The following is a 16,279-nucleotide window of genomic DNA, read 5'->3' as shown; positions in this document are numbered from 1 at the left end:
TTCAAATCTCCTCCTCCAATGTGATGTTGTTAATGCACTGCAGGCTCTGCAGTCATCCATCATTCTGAGTCTACTTCTTTGCTTGACAGAACAAGAATCATAGGAATGAACTGAAATTGCAAACTGAGCTGATCACATCCCAAGTTGTCGTCTTTGGACTCAAAGCATTAATTCTGTTTCTCTCTTTACAGATGCTGCCAAGACTGTGTTTCGCAAGCATTTTCTAATTTTATTCAGATTTCCAGCAGCATTTTGCTTTTATTTGATCACATCCCACTCAAGTCCACCAACCATAAATTGATCCTGAAGTTTTATTTCTGGTTGCACAACTGAATCATACATTGGTTGGTATCATGATTATGGTTCTGTGTAGTTAATAATTTAATTTATAGTTGAAGTAATTCAAAACTTGTATAAATGAAACCTTTTGTTCTCCTCACAATGCAATCTGCTTTTAACTTCATCAACATCATGGAATAAAAACATCACATTGAAGTAATTTGGCAGCACAGAACTTAAGTATTGCTGAAGAGAAGACATATTTTGTCGATGTTTTTCATCTTGCACTTGACAGGACAATTTGAACAATGACCAAATGAAAAACATAATTTATTCAACACAAATGAAGTGCTGACAGGTTGGCAAGACTATTCAGACTGGAAGAGGCATTGCCATGGCTTATAAACCAGTCAATTTTGTGTCAGGAATATTAGCTAAGAGTGACATTGTATCTTTATTTAGATGGCGCTTACTCTGAGAGCTTAGGAGATTTCTGCAAGAGCCAGAGAGTTTCTCTTCAGATGGCAGTTTGCTCTCACCTGATTTTCAAATGCCCTCTTCTGTTGTTCCCTTGATGACCTATTAATTTCTTACAATAGGATTGGTTCTAGGTTGTCAAAACCATCAGATTTAAATTTAACTGGGTTTCGGTATCTATGGCCTGGTTTAAATTAATTGGCTAAATTCAAAAACCTGTTGTCTTGGTAAAAATGCTGCTTTGCCTGCTTACAGTATAGCCTTTTGATACAATGTTTTAATTTCAAGAACTCAATGCATCTGCTGTTGCCTGCAGACATTTTAAAAAAAATCTCCAAGCCTAAAAAAATCATCTTTTAAAAGAGACCACACGCTCTTCCCCCCTTTTCATTTTACAAACATTAAATACTCTAACCAACTTCACGACAGATGTCAAATTGAAAAGGTGCTCTGCCTATCATACAAATGAGTCATGTAGTATGGGTTTTAGCACCAGCCCTTGAGACTGATGGATTGTATCAACAGAATATTCCTTTAGCTGTTCATAACAAACAACGTACTGACTGTACCCAAGCAGCCTGGTTAGCAAAACTCTTAAAGTGTCCAATATTAGACGTAGTCCGACAACATTTTCTAAATTACAGAGTACGTAAGGATTGTCAGTTGGGCTTGCAGCCCATGTACTCAAAGCTTTATAAATCAATTTGCAGGGATCTCTTCTTTGCAGAAAGAAAGAAATATACACATACAGTGCCTATTTAATTCAACAAAATAGGTGAAAGCAATGCAGTTTCTCACAGCAGTCTTGACTAGAGACCATCTACGTGGTTTAAGATTTAAACAGCACACGGCAGTTAACTGAAAATGCTCCTGTTAATGATTACTGACAATGACAACACCCATGATAACAGTCCATTTGCCAACTAAGCAGCATTCTAATCCCATACAGTATAAATGTATTCCTTTTACTTGGTAACTTCTGAGAGATGAGAGCTTCAGCAAAACGGGCCTTTTTCAGCAGTGCTTGTTTCATATTAACAAACATTACCTTTGATTTAATGAATATCTTGTTATGTTCTAATGACTATTCTCATTTGGATTTAGCCTATCAAAATTAAAGGGAAAGGGATTTCCATTGGAAAATTTAGCATGGTCCACCTCTGGAGGTATGGGTCAGCTTCTGTGCTTTGTTCTATTGGGGTTGCAGGCTATTAATTTCCTATTCTAGGCCTTGAATTCCAAATGGCTATAACAACTGGTCTGATGGAAGAACTGCTCAGTAGATACTTGTACTTGGATAATCTTGTACTTAGATACATCTGTTTGTGCAACTCTGCCTGACCTTCTTTCCCAGTTTACATTAGAATTCCAAATGATTTCCTTTAGATTAATCCAACATTAATCCAATTTCCTGTTTTACCAAGTTAGGTCGTTCAAAACTAATAGAAGTTATCAGGTAGTAATGACAGATAAAAACAAAACAGGCTAGAGTTTAAACAAATAGATTTAAGCATTGTAACTATTAGAACAGTTTAAAATTAAGTGTCTTAATCCCATTTTATGTAATCATTCTATTTTTCAACAATTCACGCTCATCTACGTCGTTATTTTTCTTTCTTACTTCTTCGAAGCGGGCTCGGATAATTGTGATCCAGTGTTTGACAGTGGTCACACAGTCTGGGTGACACACTGCAAGAATGGCTTCTCCCATTCCAGCAGCTTTATTTACATCCACACGCTTCTCCTCCACCTTCTTCATGAATTCCTAAAATATACAAAGCCTACAAGTTAACAGCAGCACAATTCTAGCTTCCTTGACAGAAGGACACACATTCAAGAAAAAATATCTGGCAAACCATATTACGGTGACATAACTTGTGTCAAACGAACCATCTTATCCTTTAAACACAATGTGTCAAAATATTGCGAAATATTTGTGCGCACAGGAGGTGTCCTACTAATAAATGGCATTGTATATATTTTATATACATTTTTTTTTAAAACACAAAAATATAAAAGATAAACAGCTTTCAAAATATGCCATCAGACCTTTGCTTTCCCAAGTAAATCAGCCTTTAAATGCAGCATATTTACCATGATCCTATAGAAATCATTAAGAATTAATAGCACACTGTACATTTAAGTAAATATTTGTCTCTCACCAGTTGTGCAAAGCGGTTTCTCCAAAAGATATCTAAAGTCAGGCTTCTAAACTTTAATTTACAAGAACATTCCAGGCGCTTGCTTAATTTTTTTAAAATAAATTCTAGGATTTTCAGTTAACCTCTCAAATATTGAGAAAATAATATGCAGCTTTTAATACTGCGCATTTCAAAAGTAATAATTTAAAATGAACAATTAGGCTAATTTGGACTTGATTTTATCTCTGCAAATAGGAATTAAAATTTCATCCTTCCATTTTAAAAGCCAAACTTGGAGAAAAATATTCATTTAGAATTGGAAACTATGCACTAAACTTCAGCCCACTTCCATCAATATACTGAACATTTTCATACAGAGAATTCTACTTCACCATTCAAGTGGACAACTGACCTTGTGTAAATCGATCAATGACTGCAAAGACTCCACATCGTCCGGAAGAACCCCTCGGAATCTAAGTGACTGCTCTGCCTCAGAAAGCCACTCCAAGAGAGCATGCACAGCATTTCGGAATTCCTCTGCCTATATCAGAATTCACCAATGATGGTCAACACAAATCAGTTGTTCTCAGACATTTAAATGAGAACATTAGAATTTCACAGCAGCTACATTCATCTTTGAATAAAATCCAGGCACAGATTAAAAAAAAAATTAATTATAATTTTCAATTAAGTAGACCTTTCACATTACTTTGCAATATTAAGAAAAAGGATTATTGTGGATGATTGGCTCTGCACACTGCTACAGAAAAGTAATTGATTTTGATATAGATTTCTTGCCATATTTGCCACCTTCCCACTCAAATTCAGAGAAAATCCAAACTTATGAATAGAAGTTATCGTCTTCTTGGAGAGAGACTGGGATATGGATAAGCAGAAGCATTCACGAGTATAATCTTCACTAAAAGTTAGTGATGGCAGATAATTAAAATTGTTCAGTAAATCTTGCCTCCATCTTGAACGGGACTAGAATTACAAAGGGGAGAAAGGTAGACTTCAGTTGTATAATGTCTTGGTCAGAACTCATCTAACACTCAGTTTTGGCATTGCACCTCAGGACTGCAGATTCACTAAATGATTTTGGGCTTAAAAGGGTCAAAATTAGGAATACAGGATGCACAAACTTGGTTTGTATTCCCTTCAGCTTAGAAAGCGGAGTGTTGATCTTTTTAAGATTATGAGAGATTCAATTAGTCAGATAGAGGTGTGGAAATCCAGAACAAGCATTGCAATCTTCAAAATTAGAGCTAGGTTGTTCATGATTTAATTCAGGAAGCATTTTTCATACAAAGGGTCATGAAACCTGAACTCTTCACCAAAAGGCTATAGATGTTTAGTTGATTGCAAGTTTCCAGATTAAACTTGATACTTTTTTGTTAGGCATGGGTATCAAAGGGTATGGAGCACAGGCAGGCAAAAGGGAGGCAAGTTACAGATTAGCCATTTTGGAACAAGCTCAAGGGATTGAATGGCCTCATCTATGTTCCTGCAACAGAAGATGGGGCTAATGCAAAATTTTTGATAATGCATTATAGGCCAGTTTGGTGGTGACTTGCAGACAAAATCAAGTTAATATGCATTACAGAAAGTGGCATTCCTACTATTGATTTTATGCAGCAGTCATATCATAATCTACAATAATGATAATAAACTAAATCACTGCAAAATTGAGATGGTCAATTAAATACCATAATGTGCTCTCACCTGCTTGAGTGCTTGCTCAAGTCGTGTCTGTTTAGAAACAGACAGTTTGCAGACCGTGTCCCAGCGTATGCTCAGTTCCTGCAGCTGAACTTTCACCCAAGTTGTATCATCACGACTATTCTCAATCAATTCACGAGCTGACCGTTTTAGGACCTGTACACTACTGGTGCGCTTACCGAGTTCTTTTTGGAAAACCTACACATGAAAGGAATCTTTTGAGTGCTTAATAAAAAAAGCGTTTAAGAAATCTAAGGTTTTAGTAAGCTGTCTGCACAAAATAAAAGCTGCAAAATTTAATGGAAATATATAGCTGTATAGTTAATTCAGTTGGTTGCTAATACTTCAATGAAACCGCATAATTATGAATGTAACACTCTTAACAGTAATATTTTACCTTGTGAGCATCCATCAAATTCATCACGAGATCTAGGTCTCCATGGACAGGCTGATCCTCAGCCAATTGTGGCTCAACCTTGTATAGCCAATCAACTAGAGCCTGGAGTGCATCAGTAAACTGTCCTGAAAACAGAAGTGCCTCCTCCAACTTGTGCTGCCTAAACAGGGCCAAAGCATCAACAATCTTTAATATTTAGTAAAACTAAATCTTTTTAGTGTTAAGATTACAGATATGAAACAACAGTGTCGACAAAATTAAATGGATATAGCTTATCAGCAATACAATCAATTTTTTAAAATGCAGGAGATGAAGTGAAAATAGATTCAATATCTGATGCAATATCATGTGTCTATCCAGATTAAGCTTGCAGAAAGATGTCAATTAATGTTTAACTTAATTGGAAATGGAATTCATTATGCATATAGAAGTTTATTTCATTTCACTGGCTAGAAAGTTTCATTTAATCTCAGACAATTTGCTAAAAATGTATTTATTACCCTCACCTCTCAACAGATTTGCCACAGACAGTGTCCCACTTATCTCGCACTTCGCCCAGCAGGTTATCCAGTTTCTGACAGTCATCTGTAAGTGAAGCTTTATCTTTCATGGAGCGGCCCATGCGGATTGTGGTGTCATACACTGGTTGTTTCCCACCCAGAGTTTTTTGGAATTCCTAGTTCAATTTTCAAAAAAAAAAAAAAAAAAAGTAAAATATTCAAAAAACAAGAGCACAGATTGTACGTCTCGGAGCAGCACATCAGATCTCAATTTGGCAATCACAGGTTTGATCATTAAGTATCCACATTTTTGACTTGTTGCCTAAAATGCTTATTTAATTGCCACGGGGACTTTTCAACTCCGTTTACTTGTGATACTCTAGATTTGGTTCTAACTCTTGGAACCAAATTTGCAAGATTATATTTGTAGATGCTAACTTCTTGGACAAATATTAATTTGAAAGCTGCACGTGAGGGAAACATTTACACTGGTCACTTGAAAAGGGCTTTAATCATGTTTTAGAAATAAAAATTGCTTTTGTCATTCAGAAATACTATGTAGATTTAGTTATAGTTGCAGCTGCAATTTGATAAATTTAACAAGGTGCAGAGCTGGATGAACAAAGCAGGCCAAGCAGCATCATAGGAGCAGAAAGGCTCTGATGAAGGGTCTAGGCCCGAAACGTCAGCCTTTCTGCTCCTATGCTGCTGCTTGGCCTGCTGTGTTCATCCAGCTCTGCAGCTGGTTGTCTCGGATTCTCCAGCATCTGCAGTTCCTACTATCTCTGATAAATTTAACCTTTTGTGTGCATTAAGACGATCAAAATGGTCATAATTTTGGAATGAACCTCGCATTCAAATGAAAATCTGACTTTGCAACAAAATTTAAAAATGTCAAATATTTAGTTGCTGATCCACCTGAGGAAATATGTAAAAACTCAGATCATAAGAAGAAAATTTCAGATACAAGCTCAACACAGTTAACAATGCACTAAGAGATGCAACATACTCAAGCAGGTTAAGATACTGTAACTTTTCAAATTCTCAATGAACGGTTGAAGACCAGACCACTTTCTGATCAGCTATTATTTTGCTTAAAATTGTAAATTAGAGAAAACTGATAGTTTATTTTTAATTTGGGTCATTCTGCTCCCATTTGCAAGAGGAATTGAAAATTGACATACATTTTTTCTAGTGATATTTGCTAACACTAAGTTCTCTAAGCATTGGATAAAATTCCCAACATTCCAAACCCTAGCAAACTCAAGTCAAATTGCAAAATAAGAAAATAAATATTGTTGCCAGTTCACAGCTTGGTGGTTCTGATGACTTAGTTATTAGAAAATTCTTCAGATGATTTTGCAACTGAAAGGAGAAATGCAATTTAGATACCTAAACCTAACAACCATGGAGGCAGAATATTAATATCCACAGACTTCCGAATTGTGTTCTTTTAAAGAAGTATTTTCCCATTTTGGCTAACCCAGTTATTGTTTGAATGTCTAGGCATCAAGGTCTTTCTTACTGGCTGTATTCGACTGCCTGCACTGGGCGATGTAACACCAAACAACGAGAGATCAAGCTGGCCCCAAATCCAGCTAAATTAGATGACATCAAACAGTACAGCATGGAAGGTGTTACAACAGGCATCAGAACTCCTCAGATGGTTATTAAGAAAGTCAACATGCTCAATTGAGGATAGAAAAAGGGAACTTTTTGAGGAAAAAAAAAATGAAAGTTGTGTTTTGAACTTTAAAAAATCAGAATCAGTTATATCGAATTCAGCATCAGATTTCTTACCTTGTGCTTTGACAGTTGCAGTTTTATTTTATCTGGATCATTGGAAATTTCAAGATCACAGTCCAAGTTGTTTTCTGCCTCCTCTAGCCAGTCAATTAACTTCTTCCAGGCTTCAAAGAACTGAAGATAGAAAAATACAATACTTAGAATTAAATTCATTTGGATCAGAAACAAAACATACATTTCAGTCAGACGACTGCAGTAGAACCCATTGGTCTCGCATCAAACTATTTGTACCATCTGAAAGTTGAGAAATAGAAGGGAACCGGTGTAAGTTAAAAACTTCAAAAGCTAAAGGTTCTATTCAAACCAAAAAAAGGCAGAAAATTAACTGGAGGAAAATATCCATCAATGCTCACGCTTTGGATGCTCTTTAATTATTTCACTTCCAGGCACAGCTCAAACTAAATAAAGAAATAAAAACTTTTAAAGTGATTCATTACTGTTCATGGTTAGTGCACATCAGGATTTGAAAAGGACATTAATATTCATTAAAGTATTAGTGCCAAGAAAGTTTCAAAAATCTGTGTTTAATCAAAGGAATATAAACTAGAAATCATGATTTAATTGAGAGCAGAATCTTCACTAGTGTAAGCCAAGATAACCTAGGAAAGGTGGGAAATTTTTCTACAATCCAAGTATTGAAAAGATATTTCTAATATACTGCCTGATGTGATTACTGACAGGACTGTTGGAGGCTTCTTCAGATTGAAATATTCCTTCCCGATACAGGAAGATTATCTGGGCAAGGCTTATATCTTGTAATAGTACAGGTTGTAAATTAATTTATATCGGAATCATTTAACAGCAGCATCTTGTTATTGAGTCATATGGAGTTTTTGCCTTGTTAATATCATTACTTTAAAAGACAAAGAGGTGCACTTATATAAAGCTTTTCATGACCATCAGGTGTACCTGACGGTTTTGCAGCCAATTAAGTACTTTTGAAGTATAAAGTAGGAAAAGTAGCAGCCAATTTGTGCACAGCAAACTCACAAAAAGCAACACAATAATAGTCTGTTTTATTATGATGTCAACTTTTGGATAAACATTGACCAGAACGCAAAGTTTTGGCAAAGATCTGTAGCTCGGGTTCTAGATGAGGTTGACTTGCTCACCGAGAACGAGAACAAGCCAGCTCGGCGAGCAAGTCAACAACCTCATTGACCAGAACTCTCCTGCTCTTCATCAGAAGTACTTTGGGACCTTTGGCATTCACCCAAGTGGATCTGAATGATGGCACGCTCTCAGTACTGCACTGAGCCAGCTTGAGTTGTGTGTTCAGGACCTTGAATAGGTCAGAATTAGGACTTGGGTATTTTTAAAGACATTTTGGTCATATCTACCAACTGTCAATATTTCATGACAACAACTAGCATTCATTGAGAAAAATCCATTGAAGTTCTGCTACGAAGTGATTCTCAATACAAGTTGTGCTAGATACATTTTTTTAAAGACTAGGTGTTTGTGCCTAATTGTATGCAGTAGCTGGAAATCAGTGGGGATGACCATTTCATTTCTTCACTTTGGTTACGAGCTTATTTTCCATAATTGCACCCTTTGTGTTGTAACTTAAATTTCTTTCCTCAAGGTACATAACAGGGGAAATGGGTGAGAAAATGCATACTTTGAGTGCAGTTGAGAAGATTGTCTGGAGAGAAAGAAAGAAGCCTTTCTTACGAACTGGGAGGGTTTGAGAACAAGCGTGTGCCTTTGTGAAAGGCTGGGAAGCTACATGGGATACAGTCTTTGAACTGTACCTGAAGATGCAGGTAGAAAACCATGATATACTGGCCTGGGGAGTTAATGTGGGCGGTTTACCAATCAAGATGTAATTTTTCAAACACAAAATAAACAAGATGTAAATTAAGAAGAACTCAGCACTGAAAATATTCAACTGTTTCCAGAAAAGCATAGTTCTCTTGCAAACAGGCTGCTTTCAAACTGCACCAATTACTTGCTTTGATTTTCCCTTCTGGCTATAACATAAATGTTATTTTTCCTCCCACTATAAAATCATGGAATGTTTGAGACATCCACAACTTCAGTTACAATTCCATACAAGTATTTATTTTTAGTTGTAGTTAGAGCTACTCTTGGGATGTAGGCTCTGGGGGCTGTGTCAAGCCTTATTTTGTCAAAAGCATTCATGTTTTTGCTGGATTCCTAGGTTAGCATAATTGTTTTTTGATCATGGCTTGAAATACTGTTGCAACACAAAGGGAACAAACATGGAAAATAAATCCTTATTTTAAGCAAAGTGAAGGAAAAAAAAAAAGTCATCTCCATTGCAGGTACTGAGATCTAAGCAAAAAGGATGCCAAAGAAATTTACTACATCAGTGGATTAAGTTGCACTTGTGGAATCTTTAAAACATTCCAAGTAGAATTATTTGAACGAGAAAGCTTTGATTATTTTGTTATTTTCACTCCCTATAGCCATACAGATGAAGTAGTTCCTTTCTGCCTTTGGAATATCTGAATTTCAAATTTCTAATAGCTGGTATTTGATGTAATAATTCAACTTGAATCATGCAGTGAAATGACAAGTGAAACTGAGGCTAAAATTGGCTAAACTTTAGGGCAGTGCAATTCCTAAACAGGGACTTCAGAGCTTCTTTCCAATAAGGATAATGAGAAAACATAAGAAAATAGAAACTTAAACAGTTTAAAAATAAACAGAAGATTAAAACCCTAAATAGGAGTTAAATGTGAGAAACGGAGAATTAGAACAGGAAAAGGAATTGTGTGCAAAATTAAAGCTTTTAAATTTTTTCAAACAAAAAAAAAATTGGTGGCTGTTATAATAGTCAAGATACTTTCGGCACCTGACATAGTGCCATTACTTAGTGCACGAGTTGAAAACTTAAAGTGATCAGCCAGACAATTTAATTGTCCCAGGAGCCAAGTGCATTTTGGAGAAGACACAATGTAAACTATGGATCATGTTAATAATCAGCTAAGCATTAAATACTTAAACAAATTACACTACTCCCTTGGTTTGTAAACTTCTTAACACCAAAAACAACTTATACTTTGTAGCGCCTTCAAAAGTTAATAGGATATCCCAGGAGTGTTACAGAGCAAAATCTGAATCTGAGCCACATAAGGTAACATTAAATTAGCTATCAAAGGATTGGTTAATGCCGTAGGTTCTAAGGAGCATCCAAAAAGAGAAAAGGTCAGGTTTAAGCACTTAGGTAGCTGAAGGATGGCCTCCAACTGAGGAATAACTGAAATCAGGATGCCCAAGGAACTAGAATTGGATGACTGCAGAGATCTCAAGAGAGTTGTGATGCTGGAGGAAATTATAGAAATGGGGACAGACAAGGACATGGTGAGATTTAAGAACAGTAATAAGAATTTTAAAAATGAGCCATTTCTCAATTGGGAGTCAGCATAGATCAATGAGAACTGGTGATGGGTAAGCAGGACATTTTAAAAAAAAGACAAAGACATTCATGGGATATAGGTCCCACTGGCGAGGACAGCGCTCATCACCCATGCTCCAGTGAACGGTGAAGATGGAATCACATTGCTGTGAACCTGAAGTCATGTGTAGACCAGACCAGGTAAGTACAGTAATTTCCCTCTCTAAAAAGGATATTAGTAAACAAGACGGCTTTTTCCTACAATCAACAATGGTTTGATGGTCATGATGAGACACTTTATTCCAGACCTTGTTTGAAATCAAATTCCATCATCTGCCTTGAAATGATACAATGCTAGTAAGGAAAGGGCAACAGTATTTTGGAAAACATCAAGCTTATGAAAATTAGTGTGACAGGCTGTCAAAAATGCATTGGGTTAGTGAAGTCTCAAAGTGACAATGCACGAATTAGGTGTTCGGCAGCAAGTGAGCTAAGGAGAGAAACAGGCGAGCTTAGTGACATTATAGATGTGTGGTTGCAGGCACACCTTGCAATCAAACAGGGCACTGAGCTTATGACCAGTCTGGTTCACCTCAGATAGTTGCCAGGGAAGGAAATACAGTTTGTGGCAACAACCAAGGCAATGGCTTTGGTATGACAAATGTTCAAGTGGAGGAAATCCTTGTTTATTCAATACTGGTTGTCACATACCATTCTCATTAAGCTATTCTTGCTCCCAGTCTAATAACACCTCAACTTTAAAATTTTTTACTCTTGTTCTTCAATCCCTCCATGTCCTTATTCCTACCCACCTCTATATTGACATTTAACCTACAATCCTCGGGAGATCTCTGCACTGATTCAATTTCAATTTAGGTATAAATTTGAACGTGGAGGAGTCGAGAGACCATAAGACCATAAAACATAGGAGCAGAAGTTAGACCATTTGGCCCATCGAGTCTGCTCCACCATTCAATCATGGCTGATAAGTTCCTCAACCCCATTCTCCCCATAACCCTTGATCCCCTTGATAATCAAGAACCTATCTATCTTAGAGTTAAATGTACTCAATGACCTGGCCTCCATAGCCTTCTGTGGCAGTGAATTCCACAGATTCATCACTCTCTGGCTGAAGAAGTTTCTCCTTATCTCCGTTCTAAAAGGCCTTACCTTTAAGGCTATGTCCTCGGGTCCTAGACTCTCCTACCAATGGAGTCACCTTCCCAACATCCACTCTGTCCAGGCCATTCAGTATTCTGTAAGTTTCAATTAGATCCCCCCTCATCCTTCTAAACTCCAATGAGTATAGTCCCAGAGTCCTCAAATGTTGCTCATATGTTAAGCTTTCCACTCCTGGGACTATTCTCGTGAACTTCCTCTGAACCCGCTCCAGGGCCAGTACATCCTTCCTGAGATATGGGGCCCAAAACTGTACGCAATACTCCAAATGTGGCTTGACCAGAGCCTTATAAAGCCTCAAAAGTACATCCCTGTTTTTATATTAGAGTCCTCTCAAAATAAATACCAACATTGCATTTGCCTTCCTGACTACTGACTCAACCTGCAAGTTTACCTTGAGAGAATCCTGGACTAGAACTCCCAAGTCTCTTTGCACTTCAGACTTCTGAATTTTCTCCCCACTTAGAAAATAGCCTGTGCTTTTATTCTTCTTACCAAAGTGCATGACCTCATACTTTCCCACGTTGTACTCCATCTGTCACTCCTTTGCCCACTCTCCTAACCTGTCCAAATCTTTCTGCAGCCTCCCCACCTCCTCAATACTACCTGCCCCTCCACCTATCTTTGTATCATCTGCAAACTTAGCCAGAATGCCCACAGTTCCTTCATCTAGATCATTAATATATAGTGAAAAGTTGTGGCCCCAACACGGACCCTTGCGGAACACCACTTGTCACCAGCTGCCTTCCTGAGAAAGACCCTTTTATCCCCAATCTCTGCTTTCAGACAGACAGACAGACAGACAGACAGACAGACAATCTTCTATCCATGCTAGCACCTTGCCTCTAACACCATGGGCCCTTATCTTACTCAGCAGCCTTCTGTGTGGCACCTTGTCAAAGGCCTTCTTGAAGTCCAGTTAGATAACATCCATTGGCTTTCCTTGGTCTACCCTGCTTGTTACTTCCTCAAAGAATTCCAGCAGATTTGTCAGGCATGACCTACCCTTGACAAAACCATGCTGACTTTGCCCTACTGTACATACACTTCCAAATATTCAGAAATTTCATCCTTTACAATGGATTCCAAACCTTACCCATGACTGAGGTTAGGCTAATTGGCCTGTAATTTTCTGTCTTTTGCCTTACGCCCTTTATAAACAGGGGTGTCACGTTAGCGATTTTCCAGTCCTCTGGGACCCTCCCAGAGTCTAGCGATTCCTGAAAGGTACTACTAACGCTTCCACTATCTCTTTAGCTATCTCCTTTAGAACTCTGGGGTGTAGTCCATCTGGTCCAGGTGATTTATCCACCTTCAGGTCAATCAGTTTTACTAGCACCTTTTCCTTCCTTGGCCACCATACTCAGCTCTGCCCCTGACTGTCGATTTTTTGGGAGATTACTCGTGTCTTCCACCATGAAGACTGACACGAAGTAATTATTCATTTCCTTGGCCATTTCCTTGTTCCCCACTACTAGCTCTCCACTGTCATTTTCCAGAAGTCCAATGTCCACTTTTGCCCTTTATATATCTAAAGAAACTCTTGGTCTTCATTTATATCACTGGCTAGCTTACCCTCGTATTTAATCTTCTCCCTTCTTATGTCTTTTTTTGTTGCACTCTGTTGGTCTTTGTAAGCTTCCCAGTCCTCTGGTTCCCCACTGCCCTTTGCCACATTATATGCTTTCTCTTTTGTTTTTATGCTATCCCTGACTTCCTTAGTCAGCCATGGTTGCCTCATCCTCCCTGTGCCATGCTTCTTTATCATAGGGATGAATTTTCGTGCATCTCCTGAATTACTCTCAAACTTCTGCCATTGCTGTTCCACTGTCTTTCCTGCTAGGCTCCTCTCCCAGTCAATTCTGCCCAGCTCCTTCCTCATGCCTCTGTAGCTGCCTTTATTCGGCAGTAATACTGTTACCTCTGATTCCAAAAATTCGAGGGTCAGGGGGCAGAGCTGAGTATGGTGGCCATCAGCAAGGAAAAGGTGCTAGTAAAACTGACTGGCCTGAAGGTGGATAAATCACCTGGACCAGATGGACTACGCCCCAGAGTTCTAAAGGAGATAGCTGAAGAGATAGTGGAAGCATTAGTAGTATCTGTCAGGAATCGCTAGACTCGGGAAGGGTCCCAGAGGACTGGAAAATCATTAACGTGACACCCCTGTTTATAAAGGGAGTAAGGCAAAAGACAGAAAATTACAGGCCAATTAGCCTAATCTCCCTCTCAAATTGCAGAGTAAATTCTACCATCTTATAATCACTGCCTCCTAAGGGTTCCTTTCCCTTAAGCTCCCTTATCAAGTCTGCCTCATTGCACAGTACCAAACCTAGTATTGCCTGTTCCCCTGTGGGCTCCACCACAAGCTGCTCCAAAAAGCCATCATGTAGACATTCCACAAACTCCTTTTCTTGCAATCCACTACCAACATGATTTTCCCACTCCACCTGCATACTGAAATCCCCCATGATCACTGTGACTTTGCCTTTCTTACACATCTTTTCTATTTCCGGTGTATCTTGCACCCCAGCTCCTGACTACTGTTTGGAGGCCTGTACACAACCCCAACTATGGTTTGTTTTTTTATCTTTGCAGTTCCTCAATTCTACCCACACAGATTCTACACCATCTGACCCTATTTCATTTCTTCCTATTGATTTAATTTCATTTCTCATTAATAAGGCAACCCCACCCCCTCGGCCCACCTACCTATCTTTTTGATAGGATATATATCCTTGGATATTCAGGACCCAATCCTGATTCCCTTGCAGCCACGTCTCCGTGATGCCTACCACATCATACTGCCAGTTTCGATCTGCACCACAAGCTCATTTACCTTATTACTTATACTGCATGCATTCAGATATAACATCTTCAGTCCTGTATTAACCCTCCCTCTTCTAATTTTCATTTGTTTTTCCAGTGTTTGATTGCTGGCCCTTTCCAAACACTGTGCTTGTGCTGGAGACTTTAATAACCTCTCCTGTTTTCTCCTTCCTTGTCATTTCTTCTGTATTTTCCCACGTAGTTGAATCCACCACTACAGATGTTAACCTGCTGCTGTGTTTCCCACTGGGGGCAAGTTTCACCATTCCCTGCCCCCCCACTTTCTAGTTTAAAGTCCTGTTGACCAGCCTATTTACCCTTTTCGCTAGGACATTGGTCCCAGCTCGATTCAGGTGGAAACCGTCCCATGGTACAGATCCCTCCTGTTCCAGTACTGATGCCAGTGCCCCATGAAAAGGAACCCCTCTTTCCTGCACCACTCTTTTAGCCACGTGAGAGGTGGCCGTTAGGTAGAGTTGAGTGTCATTAGCGTACACGTGAAAAAAATTGTAGGTTTTCGGATGACGTTGAGGGGAAGCATGCATGCATGCGCAGGAGGGGATCAAAATAGATCTTTAGCAGACACTAGAGTAACAGTGTAGGAACAAGAGAAGACATTGTAAGTGATACTCGGGCCACAATGAAATACTTAAGAATAGATGTAGGCAAGTGCAGACTCACCTAGTTGCATGACAGTGGAAAGAAGCTGTAGGAGGAATGAGAGAGATCCACAATATAAAAAGCTACTGACATGTCAAGTGGGACATGGACGGATAGCTTACCTTTATCACAGTCATGTAGGATAACAATTATGATTTTGCTAAGAGCTGTTCCAGTACTGCAGTGGGGTGGAAATCAGATTGAAGGGATTCAAATATACAGTTTTGGGAAAGGTAGCATAGATGTAGGAAGTGGTAACATGTTTCAAAATACCAACAAATCTTCCCATAGGAATACTTCTGGTAAATAGATCAGAGAAAATACAGTCTACGAATATTCACTGATTCTGCATACCTGCTTTGCACGTTTTCTGGCTTCATCAAGTGCTCTTCCTCTCTCAACAGAACGCTGTACCACTTTCTCCCAACGTGATTGTACACTAAACAGCAAGTTTTTAATCAGAACCACGTCCTGTTTTTGGCAGAGAAATTTTAACTGATTTCCAGTTTTATCCAGGTCAATGATTTGGTCACGATGAGAATTAACTTCATTAGCAAATATCTGGAAAATAGTAATAAACATCAGCTAAACATTTTTGCACCTTTACCTTAGTTTTACACTCTCAAGACTAATTAATAAATGCAAAGAAAGCATGCTGCAAGTGGTCAAAAAGTGCTGCTTTGCAGCTAGTCCTTAGTAAGAATCTCATTGTAACTTGCAAGTCATTTCCTCTTATTTACCTTGGAGACAAGCCCCTTTCCTAAAATTTGACACAGCATATAGTGTAGCACAACAGCTCTTCTCGGTTACTAAGAGCAGATGCTAGAAATCGGAAATAAAACAGTGTGGAGAAACTCAGCAGGTCTTGCAGCACCTGCACTGTGAGAAACACAATGTTTCAAGTCCAATATGACTCTTCAAGGAATCATGC

General features: G+C 38.5%; 1 protein-coding gene across 1 annotated transcript in view; it reads right to left on the bottom strand.

Annotated features, from left to right (window-relative positions):
* macf1a (microtubule actin crosslinking factor 1a) overlaps nt 1-16,279 on the bottom strand; it is a 192,530-nt gene that overhangs the window by 37,532 nt on the left and 138,719 nt on the right. The window contains exons 48-54 of the mRNA XM_048612952.1: nt 15,703-15,909; nt 7,314-7,433; nt 5,520-5,689; nt 5,014-5,173; nt 4,620-4,814; nt 3,310-3,438; nt 2,378-2,521 (exon numbers count right to left, since the gene is read on the bottom strand). Of these exons, the coding sequence (XP_048468909.1) occupies nt 2,378-2,521; nt 3,310-3,438; nt 4,620-4,814; nt 5,014-5,173; nt 5,520-5,689; nt 7,314-7,433; nt 15,703-15,909 (1,125 nt within the window). The remainder of the gene's footprint in view (nt 1-2,377; nt 2,522-3,309; nt 3,439-4,619; nt 4,815-5,013; nt 5,174-5,519; nt 5,690-7,313; nt 7,434-15,702; nt 15,910-16,279) is intronic.

Source organism: Rhincodon typus, chromosome 27 (genome assembly GCF_021869965.1).
Source record: "Rhincodon typus isolate 14 chromosome 27, sRhiTyp1.1, whole genome shotgun sequence".
NCBI classification, from domain to species: Eukaryota; Metazoa; Chordata; class Chondrichthyes; order Orectolobiformes; family Rhincodontidae; genus Rhincodon; species Rhincodon typus.
Note: the sequence above shows the minus strand (reverse complement) of the source record. Positions and strands in the feature narration are given on the sequence as shown.